General features: G+C 39.4%; 1 protein-coding gene across 10 annotated transcripts in view; it reads right to left on the reverse strand.

The window, feature by feature from the left end:
• EFNA5 (ephrin A5) overlaps positions 1-19,246 on the reverse strand; it is a 212,641-nt gene that overhangs the window by 88,961 nt on the left and 104,434 nt on the right. Inside the window, exon 1 of one of the 10 annotated variants that reach the window (XM_083818790.1) lies at positions 8,509-8,622. The exons of the other annotated variants lie outside the window; for them this stretch is intronic. Within the exon in view, the coding sequence (XP_083674916.1) occupies positions 8,509-8,591 (83 nt within the window). The 5' untranslated portion in view covers positions 8,592-8,622. Of the gene's footprint in view, positions 1-8,508; positions 8,623-19,246 lie in introns of those variants that run through there. 10 annotated transcript variants of the gene reach the window in all.

The following is a 19,246-nucleotide window of genomic DNA, read 5'->3' on the forward strand; positions in this document are numbered from 1 at the left end:
ATTTCATTTAGCAAAAATGTAAAGCCTACCAAAGAATCAGCTCCAATCCACACATTAAACTCTGACCTCACTTCTCGTGCGCACTCTATACATTTGGTGCAGCTTCTGCACAGAATTACACCTTGTACCATGGTGCAGTGTCAGAAATTGCACCCATTTACAGAATCAGTATAATCATCACTGAAGATTAAACCTTGCATTAGTTAAACTCCAACTTCACAAAAAGGCTATCACATCTCAGGCTATTCAGAAACTCCTAGTACTTTCATTTCTTCTTCCCCTTCAAGAAAAATAAATGCTCAGTACTCAACTACTGACAGGTAATACTGAATACAGATCAGCAATCTTAACTTAGCCACCCATTTCATATTGAATATGCAGTCACAACATTTTGTCATAAAACTAAATCAAATACACATTCATTAAATTGTTAATTTGGGATTTCAGGAACTTCTGGCAGCAGCATAAGATTTAGTAACTCTCACTACTTTCCATTTCCTTGAAGCAGAATATCTGTATTTTGAATATATGTAGTGGGTATAATAAAAGAAGGTCTTGATGGGTGCATGATTTCATACTTGCACCCCTGCCTTTCCTGATTCACAAAAGCTGACAGGTAATGGAAACACCCACATTGTATGGTTCATCAACAGAAACTGAAGATCAAGTGAAGCCTCCAAAACAAATCCTGTTATCTGAGAAGAATTAATGTTATCTGGACTGATAAGTTCTATTTCCACCTGGGCTGACTCAGAAAGGAGATTTAAATGAAGCTGCTAACTCTAATGAGCAGCACACTGATGGTTGTCTGAAGTGAGCTATATACCACTTACCATCAAACTGTAAACCAGTCATTTCACTTCACTGATCTTGTTCAGGCTTCCCAGAGTTAAACAGACAACTCATTATCCACTCCATCACGTTGTCTGTCTATCTCTCTACGCCAATTGTTTTAAGACAGCAGATGAAGCAGCTCATGCTATCTTACACTGTCTTCCCAGTCTCTCTGCAAAAGAAAGCTGCTGCTTGCAGTAGGCTGAAGGGGAAAAGAAGAACAAACAAGCAAGGAACAAAATAAAAAAAAAAAAAGAAAAAAAAGTGAAACAAACAAGAAAACCCCACCAGCAGTGGACTTACTCACAGCACCTTTAACAGTACTAAATATCAACAAGCAGTTACAAACTCCAGCATGTTAAGAACAGATTTCCTAAATGTGATGCCCCCAAATGGTATATTTCATCTGGCATCTTTTTCATTGGTAGTAAATTAACTAGCAGAAACCCCAGTACTGGAAATGGAATTAAAATAACCTAACCCTGACAGTTTGGGGTTTACTCATTTTGTTATGAATAACAGATGTATTCTGTTACTTGTGATGGCATTCTTTTGACAGCCACTGCTGGAAAGCACACACATGGTCATGCGCAAGTTGGGCAACAGCACAGAAGAATCAGGGCTTTTCTTCTGTTTGCATACAAAACTGTGCCTTCAGAATTCCTCTCCATCAAGCCCCAGCAGAAATACTTGATGAATGGGCCTTGAGAGAGCACTTCTCCTTGCCTTCGGCTGCAGTGGCTTGCAGGCATACGACACTCCATCAATATTGAGAGCTGGCAGCTTGAAAGGCGGGAAGGACGTTCACTGATAGCATGCATCTGCTTACTAATAGCATTGGTGCTCCACTCCTTTTCCCATTCATTGCCTGCAGGAATGACTCCATTGAGAGACTCACCATCAACAGATGGTCCCAGGCTAAGGTGTAATCAGGAGCAGCTTGCTAAATTTACCCAAAACAAATAGAATTACAGGCTTTTCCTGAAAGGAAGCTGAACTGGGAACTTGGGTGGTACAGAGTGTTAACACACAGAGTATATCCCAAAACAGTGATCTGAAGTTGTCAGAGAAAATCAACTCTGCCCTGAAGTTGCATATTTATACTCATGCTGCTTATTGTCTTAGCTTATACAATAGATGCTTATTTGGGGTGAATTTTTTGCTGCATCCCTAACTAAGTCATTTACCTCCTACAGTCCTCTTTTCCCCTTAGGATATACTCTGCTAAAAATGTTTAAATGCAGAATCTACACTTCCAACACCTTCAACTCGTATTTTAGTGTGTTGACTTTCTATTCTGTTCAGAAAATAAGATCTACTACTAAAACTGAAAAAGCCTTTACCAAGACAGAAAACTATGTTATAACACAGGATTGGATGTGTATATGCCTTGAAAGCATCATTACCTTCAAGTTATTTGCTGTTTTGTTGAACGCAACATTTAAGTTTGGAATCGTGCCCTGTTACAATTTACTTATAGCAATTCCAAGTAGAAGCAAAGGGGAAAAAAAAGATTAATTTCAAATGCAAGTTCTGTAGCGAGATTTAATATTTGAATTTACATTCACCATGCAGAAAACAAATGTTTTCTTTTTAAATGAGATTAAAATGAGTTTATACATCACCTTATTAGACAACCTATCTTCGTGCTAGAGATGTTAAGACCTATCTGCTGCCTCTAAAGACAAAAATAAGATTTTAAATATGCCAACTTCTCGTAGTCCCACAGCATATAAAAGGTTTTGTTTTTTTGTTGTTGTTTTGTTTAAAAACAAGAACAGCCTCATGTGCCAACAGAGGATCCTCAGGTAAATTGTACCGAAGGAAAATAAGATCCCTTCTATGTACTGGCACACATATATAAGAGAATATATTCACAGAATCATAGAATGGCTTGGGTTGGAAGGAACCTTGCATATCACCTGGTTCCAATTCTCCTGCCATAGGCAGGGATGCCACCCACTAGATCATGTTGGCCCCATTCAGCCTGGCCTTGAACACCTCCAGGGATGGGGCATCCACAGCTTCTCTGGGCAACCTGTTCAGTGAAGAATTTCTTCCAAATGAATTTCTTCCACTTCCCTCTCCCCATCCCCTCCTCAGGGAGTTGCAGAGAGCCATTAGGTCGCCTCTCGACCTCCAGATCAGACAATCCAGGTGTCCTCATCCTCTCCTTACAGAACATGCCTTCCTGCCCTTGTACTAGCTTTGTTGCCATCCTCTGGATGCTTTCAAGTACCTTAACACCCTTTTTATTCTGTGAAACCTGGAGCTGCACGCTATGTGCTAGATGAGGCTGCACCAACATTAAATATAGTGGGAGCATCATCTCTCTTGACCAGATGGTGATGCTGCGTTTAATGTACCCTAAATTGTAGTTTGTTGCATTCAAAATAATATGCATTGTGTGTCTGTAACCAGATAAATTTCATGCACAAAAATGGCAAAACAGATCACCTTGTTATGTATAAGTTTAGAATAAAAAAATTGGTAACAATATGGAATACCAAAGTCATGAGTGTCATTGCTGCTCTGTTATCAGGAAATACACACATGAAATATAGCATTGTTCCACTACATGCTATCCTACTGCCTTCAAATGGCAAAACCTGACTTAACAGTAAAAACACAGTAAAAGCTAATTTCTTCAAACCAGCTTCGAAATGACTAAGTATCTTTATTTAACTTTCAAAATTTAAGCAACTTACACAATTTATGAAAACAACCTCCAGAGGTTGTATTTCTTCAACAACACAAGGTTTCCAGCACTGTTGTCAACTAAAGGAATTCCTAAACTCCTGTTTCAGGGCAGCGTACTGCCCCACAAACTGTACGAAAAACTGCATCTGGGGCTATGAGGGGGACACAGATAAGTGAAGTGATCTGGTTGAAACAACAATAGATGGCCCACAGCCCAGTTATTTTTTTATCTTGATCAATCCCTTGATAAATTTGATAATGTACAAGCTGTCAGCACAATTGAGAATAACAAATAACAGGGAGATCTCAGCAGTCAGCCAAGGACTAAGAAACTAGACCTAAAACCATCCGATCTGCCAAACCCTTCACACCATGGAGCTGCAGCTTAGGAAAGAACTTTCAGGGTAGTGGTATATCACAGTATCACCCTTTAACACTGAATGCTTCAAGAGCTCCTTCACAATTATCATTTCTGTCATGTAAAACTTCACACTTACTACTACTATGGACCAGAAATTCTTCTTCAGAGTACAGTCTGCAGACGTTAATTGACCACATTTAGTTGGTACACATATATACATATTTTGACTCTGTGTTGCAAATGGCTACAACTATAGATTTAGAAAAAAAAAAATCAACCTACAAGATGATTTTTAGCTTTTGCTAATATCAGAGATACATTATTCTTCAATCTATCCATATTGCAAATACTGGCTTTGATCTAAATATTTGTCAATATTCAGAAATAATTTAAAAATCAAATCAAAAGAGATATTTAGTGTGAGACTACTTTTTCTTTCATAAGTTATTTTTTTAAAATGTAGCTATAGATACTTATCCTTTAAATAAAAGTCAAGATCTAAGTGCTAAGATTATAAATATTTATCAGTTTATAATGGAAAGTCTAGCAAATTCTGAAACATTGTGACAGAAAAGGTGAGCTGCATATCAAGTCCCTCATATAGTCCGTGGTCCTCTGTGAATACCATAGGCACACTGTGTGCCTCCTAGTAAGCTATGGAAAAGGAGATGCTTCCAGTAGTTCCCAGATGTGCAGCGACTACCATCTCCAGTCACCCCATAGCTTCCTCAAGAGCTAAAGCTGGGTGATGAGATGTTACCCTTCAATGGAAGCCACACTTGAACTATGCAAGAGCTGCAGACCAGTCACCCACTACATACAACACATGGCCAAATTCAGTTGCAGCTTGAGGTAATACATGCCTCTGCGTAAAAGCAAGGTTTCTACACATGCAACTAAAATTATTAAAAGCCACCCTGATGTTAAAATCCATTAACAAAGATGGTCGAGTGAATGAAAAGGAACATGAAAGGAGATACTGCAGGAATACTACAGAAAAGCTTTTCAAAATAAAACAAAAATATTCTAGAATAATAGAAAATAAGGCTGAGAGAAATGCACCTTCCCTGAAAGATCTGCTTCAGATCTGAAACTATATTTATTACTGTGTAACTTTTCCTACACTTATCAAATGTATTTTGTAATTAATATTAATGGTTCAGTTTTAGAGCAAAATTCATTTTGTATAAAGAGAACCAGTAAATACTTAGATTTGGAGAAGACTCCAAGCTGATGTGTGCCTCTCTAGCACCAGCATCATCATATAAATTTAATGGAAAGTATTAAAAAATGAAAAAAAAAACGGAAAGTAGTAAAAACTGAAAGAAAGATGTAAGCCTTACCACTTACTTACAAAAAAAAAAAAAAGGCAAAGCAATATCTTCAAGCTTGCATATATCAGCCTGAGATGTATCGTACGTAAATTGCAGATCACGTACAAAATCCACCTAAGGAATGTGTAATTTGTAAATGCAAAACCTACCATCCATCTACCTGATTACAAACTCTAGATGATAAAGCTATTCCATAACTGAGTCCTTGGTGGATTTTTCTGTAACTTGCGCAGTTTTTCTGTTCCTAAGTTAAAAAGGGAAACTAAAGTATCCTTTGGTATTTACTAAATCTAGCTTTGAATAATTTCCTCTCTTTTAACTTCATAAATCTGTAAGGTTAGCAAGCAAGAGAGAGAGAGAGAAAGAAATCACACAAAGTGACTTATTCAAAAGCCTCCTATTGGAGAAAGTTATTAAAGAGGCACGCTTCTTGTCTGGGAAGTACAGCTTGGCTTAGTAAGTCTTGAATATGGAGACTCCTCAGCTTGAGATGCTTCCGCTACAGGCTCTTCACTGCTGATCACAGAAAATCTCCGCATCTTAAGTAAATAAGAATTATCACCAGAGTGTTATTATATTGCTGATAGGTAGATCTGCCAGCAACACATACAGCCTCTGGCAAGTTCAAAAGGACAATTCCTGAATTAACTTTGCAGAGGTTTTCTTCTGCCCATTCTTAAATCCCCTGTAGCTGGCATTTAAGAAGATAAAGGACTCCTTAATGAGACTCCTATCTTTGTCTCCTTAGCTGTGGGATCAGTCAAGAATTTTCTCGTGATGCTGACTTCTCCTTGCTTGCAGTCTCAGAGGTCTCACACCATAACTGGATCCACAAAAAGACATGCAGGAGCACAGTGGAGGTGTTTCTTTCTATCACTCTATATCTTGCCTCAGTCCCCTAGCTTGGCTCCTTTCTTTGGCATACCACAAAACCAGGCTGCTTCTAAAAAACGTGGTATATGAGGCGCCACTTTGGGGCCGTAGAGGCCATGCCAGCAGTGTTTTGCAGAGGTAGCAAGGGGAGGCTGCCAGGTGGGAGGAGACGTGGAAAGGTAGGAAGGAGCCAGAGGGAGCTCCCCACCATGGCCACCTCACACCTGAGGAGGCTTTCAAGCCTCCCAGCTGCGGCAGCCATCTTGCTTCAGCATGCTTCCGGCGTGACGCTGCAAGCCGCGAGTGGAGGCTTTTCTTTTTCTTCTTTATTATCCCCATGTTATTTTAAAGTAAAGGTAATTTAGACCTAGGTTATAAGCAATATAAAAACAGGAGGAGGAAGCTGGCAACAGCAGTCTGACTTCAGGCTTCGGAAAGTCTCTGAGAGCCTGCCAAAACTGTCTTAGCTAAAAGCATTAACACATCTGAGACCCCATAGATGCCTAAAAGCAAAGCAAAAACAAACCAAAAATGCTCTCTAGCAATGCTACTGCCTCCATCTCCTGGTGGGGGGAGAAGCAGAGCCTGTGCACATGTTTTGGCTGTGAATCTAACAGAGACCAGTACCAACTTCCCCAGGAGAAACTATGTATGACAAGTTCAGCCTGCAGCAAATTTGTACAGCCAAGTTATAAATCCCTCAAACAGGGTCTCATAATGAAAATGTGAGCACTGCCTTAATAGATGGCACCTTGACCTGACAGAAATTTGGCCTCCATTCCTCTGCCAGAGCAGCCTTGAGACAGAGAAATGAGCAGTCCCTCCCCCAGCGAGGACCTGTGGGAGGGAGGAGGGGGTTGACGGATGGTTTTGTGGACAAAAGAGAGAAGGATGAGGAATAAACTGCAAATTGATCTGTGCAGCAGAATAAAAGCAGGATGTGGCAAGGTAGACCTAGGTCAGTGTCACACAGGTGCAAGCCTTGGAATTAGTTTCCTGAACATCTGCAGCAAACATAAAAAAAACAACTGCCAGTACCAAGGAGGGAGAAAAAATAACACATCTCACATTGCATCGAGTGAACCAACCAACAAAACAACACAAAAGCCAAAAAAATGACTATCGCATTCACTGGCTGTTCTGTTCCTAATTTCCTGCTTTAAGCTGCGTGTTTTGCCACATCATTAAAGAAAATAATAATCCTTCTGCTTTCCCTGAAACTGTTTGGAAACATCCCCCTGTTGAGACCTTAACTGAGCCAGTCTTCCAGACCTAAACAAAAGAGGACCATTGCACGGAGCTTCTGGCATGTTCCCCCATGCCAACCCCCCCCCCCCCGCCAATTACTTCAGACTAAATACAAATTGGAGTCTCCTCCTAGGAATCCACAAAGATCCATCTTAACAAAATGTCTAAGTACACGATAGGCAAGGAGTCATTTGTGTGTTTTCCTTTGCCTATGAGAACGTCTGGGAGAAGAAGAAAAGGTTACTGTTTTGCCCATAATTATTTCTCCTCCCCCTTTCATCCTTCCTATTCCCAGGGTAAGCACACAAAACAGCGTACCAGCACCCCAAACTGAATTCATTTACAAAGCTTTAATTTTTCACTTAGCTGCATACAAAGCAAAGGTACTGTGGAATTACCGCTCACATGCGAAGGACTAAATTCATTTGCCCAAGAGCATGAGTGCCCTCAGCGCTCACAGAAACAATCCAAACGAGAGATTCTCTTACCTTGACAGGAAAACACACTCCTTGCCTTAAAAACAAAACAAAACAAACAAAAAAAACACATACCCTAAAAGAGCCTACTTGATGAACCTGATGTTTTCCAAGTGACTGACTGCTGTTTAATGGTCAGAATATTTGTTTGAGCTATTTGGGTTTAAAAAATTGACTTTTTATTACTTTTCCTCTCACTGCCTTACTTAACTGTCTGTTGTAAATGAAAAGATTTACTTCATCCAGTAACATCACAAAATCCATGAATAAATATTTATCAAAATTGTATTAAAAAAAAAAGATACCCAGAGGCTCAAGTCTGACAAAATAAAAGGATTCCCACATAATCAAGTTTTCAAAACACAAATCTGACTTAGCTTTACAACAGAAACTGTTAGACAAATGTGTAACACGACTATGCAAAAAATGGGTGAGAAGAAACTATTAGGAATTAAATATATTGCAGGAGGACAGTGAGGGAAAGAGTCATTCAAATTGCCCAGCAGTTTGGGGAGCATGTGTCTTTACCCCCATAAATCAAAATCCTGGTCTCTGAAGTTATGATAAACAACTTGGGGTAGCTCACAGCTGTCCCTGAACATGAGTTCCCTTATAAAGAGCATGGAAAGCACTGGGTAAAGAGCACAAAAAAAACCAAAACAAAACAAACAGATCCTGCTACATTAATCTCTTGATGGATGACTTCAAGGATGCAGCAGAAGCTACTGTTCCACAGGCACATCTCCACGATCCATTGCATAACATGATGAAGGGTCCCTCTCCACAGCAAGCTTCCACCCCTGCATGTCAGCATCCTGCAACTACAGCACCCTGCAGGTGGGAAGTTCTTCAAACAGCTCACCTCTTCCTGTGGCAGCTGCAAATGTGTGCACACCTGCTGGTGGGTAGCACAGGTAACACACTAGCTAATTTGATGGGCACCACAGTACATTTGGCCAATTTTGGCAAGGACCCAAGAGTTCATTCCCATTTTCCTTCCACCTTTCTTTTCCAAGCCAACTGAAACTTAAACAAGAAGGCAAACCAGGCGCTCCTGGTGCAGCCAGAAGCCCAGCATCACTAACACACTGTGGAGAAACCTAAGCCAGCTCAAGCAACGCCATATGTCTGAGCAGACCAGTTCAGGTGGATGGGTATCTCTTCACCTCTACAGCCTGAGCTGATTTAAACACCCTTCATTACACCGTACAACTAAACAGGGAAAAGAGGGTAGGTCACTTCGGAAAGAGAGGCAAGAGAAACTTCACTTCTTTACATGAGCCTTATCCTATAGTGCTTTCTGCTTCCCAGTTTTATCCCTTCTAGAATCTTGTTTTAAAAGCATAAAAGACTTATTTAATAGCAGCAACAGAGCTGTGGACGAAGTCTTTGTAGCTTTAGTCTCGAGTAAGGGAGACTGGAGATGGTGGGGGTCTTTTGCATCCCACCTCTTAGTAAATGGAGCCAGTCGATACTTTGTGCTGAATTCAAGGCTTGAGAAGAATCATCTGTGGCTAGGATTTGTCTGCAGTAGTTTTGTTTTGTTTCAGGAGAAAGGGGATAGATGGGTATTTTTATTTAATAGAATGTAACTAACCAGAATGCAAAAAATGTGTTCAATCAGGATAAAGGACTTTTTAATGAAGGCACTGTACATGACATTTTCCCTCTACTTTAGAATGCTGCAAATAGCAAATTAGCATACCTTAGAGTGGAATTTCTCCTACAGGAGAGATGAAAGGTTAACTGTCTAAAGAGTAAAGAATATGTTTGACATCTATTTAGAAAAGAAAGAGTCTCCTAATAAAAGCAGAGGCCCCACTTGATGCTCCTAATTCTCCTTCAGTGTTTGCATACACTTTCAAATAATTAGAGAATCCCACTCTGAAAAGTCCAAGTGAAAAATAATAATAATAAAAAAAAAAACCACTGCAGACCTCAATGCCTTGTTTGCTGGGCTTGTTCGGGGGCTCCAGAGGTCACAGTGATTGACAAGCCTTTGGCGCCTGTAGAAGGGCTGATAATGCATACACATCGCTTCAGAGGCAAGCTCGGAGTACTAACCATGCCTAATAAGCAAAGGGCAGCCAGTAGGCTGAACAATGTAGCAAGCAAACCCTCATGAACTAGGGGTGGCTTAAAGATTGCAAATTAGATTCTTCATCAATTAGCACCAATTAGAAAGTGGGAGAGTATGGTATACCATGCAAATGGAGATCTCCCCCACTCCAAGGCATTTTCATAAAGCTACTTTTTGTTACCACTTCCCAGCATCCACCTTACTGCTGCATGCTCATGCCCAGGCTCCCCTGAGAGCATTTGCTGTATGTGTTACTAGAGCCATAAAGTTGTTTAAAAAAGCAATTTGAGCGAGGGTGCACAGGCTCCAGTTTCTACAACCTGCCATAACCTATGTGCTAGGACACGGTTTCATAAGGTGTGACAGAGGCAGAAAACCATGGCCTTGAGACAGGCAAAGCTCTCCCCAGCCCTCCCACCACACTGCCCAGCCCTTCTCTGCGGCTTCCTCTTCAGCTTGTAGAGGAGGAGAAATACCCAGGGAAGCAGATGATGAGTCTCCCTTCTTCCATCTGTCTGTAAGCCTGGTCTTGTTGGAGTTCATGTGTTATTCTATGTATGCTTGAAGACAGCAAGCTGCTTCCACAGGTGTGCTCTTAAAGGTAGTTCATGAAGTGACTCCATGGAGGGATCTGTCCTCCTGTGCATGTGCTGCTCAACTTCTGCATCTCTTTTTACTTTGCCTTGTTTCGAAGGCATGGTGTAACTCATTAGGTTATACCTCAAGTTGCATCTAACTTCGGCTAGCTATTTGAAAGCAGCTGTATCTGTTTAGCAAAGGAAAACCAGCCGTATTCGGTGTTTAAATGTATACCTTCAATGAACAGAATTACTGACTGGCAATACTGGCTATGCTTTTCAAGCTTTACTGAGTCTCTGCATTGGCTAGACGAATAATATAAATGTGATTAAGTTTTCAATAACGGCAGGTGGCAAGGAAAAGAGACTCAGAATCATTTTATTTTACTGAAAGCACCTTAGGCACCACACTTGTAGAACGAATGATACTTTGAACTGAGCACTTTTGACTAGTGAAATGCAATGGTGTTTTACAAAGGAAGTTATTTGGCACTTGCATATCGGGTACCATTATTGAACAAAGAACTGCTGTTCATTTCTTTTCTCATGCATCTTTTTTGTGCCCTATTCTGACGATTTGAATAGAAAAAAAATCATGGAGCCTTGTCGCACTATCTTCCAGAGGCCTGCTGGGCCCTCCTCTTGTTCCCGTTCACCGACAGCTGGCCTTTACCTTTTTCTGTCCCAGCAGGGTCTGGGGCTTGGTGCAGTACTGGAGACAATGGGAGCACTGCTGTTGTGCGGTGTGAGTCAGGCTCAGTGAGTCGGGCTGGGCTCTGCATCTATTGCATTTCACCTGCTATTGTGGGAACCTAGTACTCAAGTGTAGTATGGAAATACGGCAAAGGTAAGTGCAGCAACAAAGTTTCAGGGAGAGAATAACTTACTCTGCCTTGCAAGAAAATTGATTCCAAAGAGCCAGCAAAGACTATTCTCTCTCTCTCTCTCTCTTTTTTTTTTTCCTTTAAAAAATATTGTTAGAAAGCATGACTGGGTAATTATTTTTGGCAAAACTTTCACATTCCTAGAAAAGTGTGTAACACACAAAAGAATAAAATATGGGCGAACCTCCTAAAAGTGAAATTAAGACCTTAAATAAGCTTAAGACCTTAAGCTTCACTGACTTGCTAAAAATGGTTGGGGTTTAAAAACAACAGAGTCTTGCTTAAACAGCTTCATTTGGATACACTGTTTAAAAGCAAACAAGCAAAACAGACAACAACAATAAAAGCCCATGCACACATTTGAGAAGCATTTTAATATTTCAGCAGCTCTAGAACTGAAACTAAATGATCCCAGAGTAAGGACTGGCTTTCTCCTTGGAACTAACTGTAAGTATTGCTCAGTTATTGTCAGGTGTGATAAAATGAGCGTAACTGTGACAAAGTATAGTGACTCATTTTCCCATTCCCTCCCAGTTCCTCATTCACGGCTTGGCTCTTCCCACTTAGAAAACAAGAGAGGCCTCCCATTCATTTCCAATGGGGCCACAGAAGTATTTCAGAAGGCAGAGGGACAGGGTGTCACCAGCACAACACAAGTAAGTACAAAGACAGATGCAGAGAACAGACTTCTGCAGAGGCACCTCTGTCGGATGTACCATAAATCACAATGTCACTGTATTACAATAACTGCTCTCTTGCAATATACTCCAGGCTATCCTTCTCTGAGTGGGTTTGCTGATACAGTTTGCAAATGCCACATCTGGCTTGGCACTAAACAATATAAACCAAGAGATTGTTCCTCAGCTCTTTGAAGATTTATTCTTTGTTTACAGATGGCTTTCATAGACCAGACCAGACCAGACTACCACATTCAAGACAAAGTCTTGACAGAAGTCTTGACTGAAGTCTTCCTCATGAGAAGACCACAAGGAGGATAAAAAGGCTGGTTGTGTCCACAGCCCCAGCACCACCACAATTTTCCTGGACCTGATCTGCTGTGCTAACATTTGTGCTCCCACCAATGCCAGAGTGCAAGTCTGTGTGTTTCTAAGTGTTTTAAAGTGATTTTTTTTTTTTACACCTAAATTTATCTAATCTACTCTAACTTGACAGTGATAAAAGGATGGGTGGGGTTTTCATGATATTTCTTGTGAAAATTCACTTTTATTCCAGCTCCACAGCATGAGTAACCACCAACCAACACAGTCTGTTTATACAGTCACACACAATGCTTTAAGGCTTGGGAGTGGGGCCGCAGTTTTCCCTCCTCCAAACTCCCTGGCTCCCAGCATAGCATGCAATTAAAAATATTAATGGTAAGCCAGTAAGAAGATGGCAGTCTAGAAGGAAAATTTACCTAAACATATATTGAGGGAGCACAAAGAAGAAACAAAGGTAATAAAAAAAAAAAAATCAAAAACAATTCCTACATTGCAGCAACAAATGATATAGCTACCCTGGGGCAAGTATTTGAAAAGACAGATCCTTACCAACTTCTGGAAATAGCATCTTCTAGTTTATTTTTTCTCTCTACCACATTTCTGCTGTTTCCAAGTCTTGGCTATTTATTTATTCACATGCATGCATGCATGGTGTCCATGCAGTGAATTGGATTCATCATTCACTTCTTGAATATTTCTTTTTTGGCTTGCCAATGAATCCCAGTCATTATGTCTTTCCCTAAATTTCAAGTCTTTGAGTAGCTTCAAACTGCCAGAGAAATTCTTTCATTTCCAAATATGATAAAAAATCCATTCCACATTACTCTAGTGTTGAGCCCAGCATAATTTGGTCCTGGACAAGTGACAGACTTAAAGGTCTGATTTCTTGTAACCCTTCACAGCTAGAAATTTCTGTGGCATGGGAAAAAATATCACTTTCTAGTCCTTGAATATTGTAAAGATATGGCCTTTTTATTTTATTTTATTTTATTTTATTTTATTTTATTTTATTTTATTTTATTTTATTTTATTTTATTTTATTTTTATTTTTACCTATGTGGAGAACCTGGTTTAGATAAAAATTTATGGATTTTCAGTTATCACAAATTCAGTTATGGTAAACTAATGAGAAACCAGGAAACACTCAAAAATTACATAAAATTTCTTTTATGTAACTACATGACTTTATTCTTTACCTGAAGTTTCCCCATGGATACAACATTATTTAATTCTGGTAGCAGTGGGGCTGGCAGATATGACAAAAATATTTACAGAAACTATATATAGTTAAGCATATCTCTTTAAAATGAAACAAGGAAAGATATATTAAAGGTCAAATGAGGTGGTCAAACTGACTTAGGTATTATTGCTCTGCATTCTTCTGATGTTACCAACCTACTCCTGCCAAATGTGCAGGCATATTCCTACATGCACTAACATTCATGCATGCATTTTATCAGGTATTTAAAGCAGGTGGGCCAGCTGAAGTAAAATACAAACAGATCATCTATGAAGATGACTTATCACTGGTCTTCTGAAAATTAAGGACTGCAAAGTCATACAATCCGTTATGGTAATCTGCTCATATCACTTAACAGATGTTGGTCTGTGAACCTAAAAATAACAGCAACCAACAAACAGCTTGTCATCATTCTCAGAACGAAGGCATAGTCTTAACACAACAGCATATATACACAAATATTTTTAGGGAACATGGTAAATGTTTGACTTTGAAATAGCTCTAAACTGGCATGATGCACTTCAGTTGAACATCTTTCTGTAAAACCCCGAGTCTTGCCTTTTCTTAGCTCCTTTAACTATGTATCCACATACAATATCAGCTCCTAAACTGCCATGACCCTAGCATATCCCCTCAGAAGACACCATCCATTCATCCATTTTGCATATGCAAAAGTCAGTCAGAGTCATATCACAGCTTCAGAAATGTGGCATTGCTTGTTTTCTTTTTTTTCCTTTCACAGTCTCAAAGAAACAACTGCCCTCTGTGCTGAGGGGTAAGAAAGGCAAGAAAGCTTGATTTTTTAATTTTTTTTTCTTGGAGCCTGGAACTGAAATTTTTGGAGCTACGCTCATCCTACCACAACCAAGTGAGTGACAGGGAAAGGATCTTTGCACAGGCCAATTGCAGCATGTCTGGTTTTGACAAGGCAGAGGAAGTGAATTATGTCAGCTCAGCTACTGCATTTCTGAGAGTGAGACAGTCAAAAGGCAGCTGCTTGACTATGCCTTTTTTTGTAGGGATCAAGCCATCGGATGTTTTGATCAGTCACTTAAATCTGCCTGCCCTGTACAGAACTCTACCATGAAGAAATATCCAAGTCCCAAGCTGAGATGCGATATGGAAAATGAGGAAGTGCTTAAATATGTATGTGTGAATGTAAAGCATGCACAGTGTTGATTATGTCACAGGCAACAGCATGTCCTTGTCAAAGGTAAGCAGGAGGAAATCTTAGCAGCACACCTGCAGACCAGGCTTTCTGCAAAGATTGATGCTTCCAGAGAAGCATGAAAAGAGACCACAGGCCAGGCCACGCTGTATTTTCTCAGCAAGGCTCTATCGCTAACAAAGAAAGCAAAGCTTATTGTGCTCGGTGCCCATATTCTACAAGCTTGCTGTAATGCTCAAAGGGCTTAAGTGCCCTTATCTGCCAACCCCCTGCTTCATTTCTTCATTGAAATAAATCCCTTTGTAATAACAAACGAGAGTTCCTACTTAGGCTGTATGCAGATGAGGAGGGACAGAGCTGCTTTTACATCTGGCTGGCAAAAGACAATCCATACAGGTAGCGTGAACTGCTTAGGGATTACAGACAAAATTAACTGAATGGATCTCCCTGCTTCCTCCCTTCCTCCACTTCCTTTAACCCTTCTCATTACAACAAAGTAATTCTAGTTCTCTGTAATTTAAAGCTGCAGCTTTCTACATCATTTTGGTGACTGTAGCTTTATTTAAATTATTTTGAGAACACATTCCTGGATCCAGAGTGGGCAGGAACAAGGGAAGATGGGAGTAGTTTCAGATTATTTACACAGCGCCAAGTTCTGCAGTCCTGGCTTTCAAAAGGCCTAAGTCAGCTAGAGAGTTCAGGATAGCCTACAGTTCACCAGCTTAGGAATGCTTTTAAAAATTGGCTGTAAATAGGAATGCAGATGTTCATTGTAGTTATTACAAATAAAAGTGTGAAGGGGGGGGGGGGGGGGGGGGAGGGCGCAAAAGCTGATTATAGAAAAATGGTTTCCTGAATGTATTTACATATTGCCTCGGATGGCAATTTACAAATGATATATTTGTCAGTAAACATAGAAATTAGAAAGTAACAAAAATACTGCTGGAACCACTTTAAGGTATTTTTAAAGCTTTTAAAGCCTGAGATTTCATTCCGCAAGGGCACAGAGGTCTTGACTGTATCTGTGATTTCTATCAAGTGGGGCTTGAAGACAATGAGGACATTCACATGAGTAAAGATGACAAAGGATTACTTCCAAAATGCTGAATTGTCCATTATAAAACAAATTACACAAGTTTCCTCTGCAATTTAAAAGCCCTAATGTTTTACACAGCAACAACTCAAAATTAGTAAGTCACTCGGCATACAGTGTATGCATGCTCAGAATTAAGTAACCTCAAAAGCACAGTAACTAAGAAGAAAATAATCTGAATAGCTGAACATGGGTTTAACTTCCTTCTCTCAAGCATTTAATAAGTATTTACATAAAGACTTCACATTTGGGACATAAATCCTTACACAGAAATCATAAAAAGTTTGATAAAGACCTTAGGTGGAAAGTACCTTTGGAATTCTCTAAAACTAGAAACAAAGAACCCACCCATATGCTGACTCTAACACCCGAATGTTATTCATATGATGTACTTTGCCTACATAATTTAAAAATAAATCAGGTGTTTATGCAGACTCTCAGCACAAGTTTCTGTTTTGGAACTTCATTACATCTCTTTCTTTTTCTCCAACATAATTCTTATTTTTACCATATTTATGTGAAATAAAAACATAACATTTTTAGCTTATCCTCCACAAAATAGAAGTAGCATGTCTAGTTTAGCAGACTTCTTAATCTGTCCTTCAGTGTAGTTGCCAGTGGATCAAAGGAGATCATCAGCACTAAAAATTTTTTAAAGATGTTTTTTCTTATTTTGAAAGAAGATTGGAAGGAATTTAACTTTCTATGTAAATTCAGGTTTTTAATTCTACTTACAAGGCTGCTGATTAATCAGAGTTGTGAATGCAGAGACAGATGCAAACACCTTGCAATCAAGTGCTGTCCAGCCTCTGGAGAACAGAAATGGACCAGTGGAAAAGTGGGACACAGGACTAATTTCTGTGACAAACTGCTGTTCGTCTTAACATGCATGCACCTTATCACTGAAACCTGTACTCAACTATCCACAGAAGTTAAGCAGTGTAACTGAACTTCAGGATCCTCATTCATTTATTCTACCATAGCATTGAAACAAATTAAGTTTAATTCTTAAAACAACCTAACATTGTTTTTATTTCGTAAGGTGCAATGTAATCAAGTTGGGTTTTGGGTAGCCTAATGGGGATACTCTTAAACAAAAGACAGATTCTGGTTCAATAATGGTCTACAATGTCTGTACATTTTCTCTCAGTTAAAGTATCCTATAAAGTCTTATGAACACGATTTACAAACCTAACCAGCACAAAGAGACACATTAACAGCAAGACTGACAGCACATATCCCCTTATATTTACCTGGCCATCTATAACACCTTTGAGGCAGTTTTAGGGACTCTCCAGTGAAGAACAATTAAAGTAAGTAATTTCAAATTTAGAAGTTCCCAAACTGTATATTTCCAGTGCGCTAAACTCATAATTTTTCTGCATGTGACATACTACCAACAAGTTATATAAAAACATTTATTTCTCTCTCTAAATATCAAAGCTTTGAGAAACACTAAAAGCCTTCCTCAATTTTATTAAAGGAAAACAAAACATATACAAGCAGAAGAATTAGAAATGTGTCACTGAATCACCAGAGATTTCTACATATTTCATCATATCTAAGTATCTTATTTAAAGGGCTCACAATAAGAAGTACTGTGACAGCCAGTTAATTTCCATACTACCTGTACAGGACCTATCTCATGTGATGAAATCAAAGGTTCGTAACTATTTGCATAATTTTGTTGTGATGAACAGACTATGAGAATGATCAGAAGCATAAACTGAGCCAGATGAAGACAGTAATTCAGGGAGTCCCGACTCCCAGCTTTCTGGTGTGGAGACCTCCTCCAGTCTTCTGGCATAATCCAGTGCCTAGCCAGCTGTTAACTGCAGTATCATCTGGGGTAGTTTATATTGTCCCATTTTTGTAAACATCAGAAACTTTGTAGCATTTAAAAAAACACATTGACAGAACCGGGCTGGAATATACCCCACATGCTGTAATGTCAGCAGCACAAATAAGTACCCTTTAACAACAATCAGCTGCTGTTAGAACAGCACATCCAGCCTACCTCCCATATACACTATCTAGAGTTTAACGCATTAACGTGTTTCTTTCCTCATGTACACCTGTGATTCCTGAAAAACTTCCAGTCAAATCACATTTTGAATTCTCTGTTTTGAGGTTTATGCTTACAGACACAACTGGACTGCTCGAATACTGAACATATCACATCTAGAAAGGGTTTAGAGAACTACATTTGAGATCATTCCTCCCTATGATCAACATAAATTACGATTTGATGAAAATAATCCTGTGCATAATTATCTAACATGTAGCACAGCATAAATACTTTCGAAAGAATGATAACATTTTCCCTAGCTCACAGATCACAATTGGAAAGAAATTTCAGGGTCTAGATGTTAGTCATATTCTGACATCATCCCAAGATGTTGAGTGTGGAAGTAATACACAATTGCCCTTAGCATCAATATTTTGATACATGCATTCAACAGATGCCCCCTTCATTTTGCAAGAAACATAAAGTAACATTCTCTCTAGAACTAAATGGTTGATATATGCACAATAACTGCAAAAATATTCTTAACCATCTTCAACAGAACAAACTACTAGTCCATATCAAAAACATTTATCTCCCAAAAATAAACCGAACACTGTGGACTGAAATAAATGAATCTGCTTCAGGAATTAATTTTGGTACTATTACTCAAACCAGCAATTGAGGCTTTGCATTTTTTCGTAACGATTTTTTTTAAATAAAACCGTTTACTTGTTCAGCACTCACAGTCTGAAGGGTGACATCTATCTATGAAAGGCACATTACTGGATCTAATGGACAGATCCAGTAATATGTCTGAGAATTGGACTCGTTGTCTTCAATCAAACTCAGATTGTTCATGTTGTAAGGACTCATATGTTTATACAACAGGTGAATTAGGCCCATGGCCATTAGTCTACAAGTAACAGAGATATCATTTTTTATGCTAATGAGTGCATTTTAAAAAGCTATTATATGATTCTAGTCTGGAAAGACCTCATCAGAAAGTGATGTTATTTCACAGACTGTTTGGGGCTGTCCCAGAATTCTAATTTTTAAGAGCTCTGACGTGAGAATCAAGCTTGTGTTGCTATATAATACATTTTCACTGTGAATATGAGAAGACTGAGCTGTGGCACAAATTGCTTACGTGTACCTTAAATCTGAACTCTAATAAAGCTTCTCAGTAGAGCAAAGTTTCTGGTGGGCAGAAGGATGAGACTGAAGCTATACAGCCAGCACAGCTTGGACTCCCTGCCTCCCAGCAGAGGTGGTGGAAGGGCACAGGGGTGCTTTTGCATCCCAGTGAATAAAGGAACTCCTCCTGCCCCCCTGAAATATCACCAGCATCCTTCTCCTCCTGAAAGCAGC

This window comes from Anser anser, assembly GCF_964211835.1.
Source record: "Anser anser genome assembly, chromosome: Z".
Classification (NCBI taxonomy): domain Eukaryota; kingdom Metazoa; phylum Chordata; class Aves; order Anseriformes; family Anatidae; genus Anser; species Anser anser.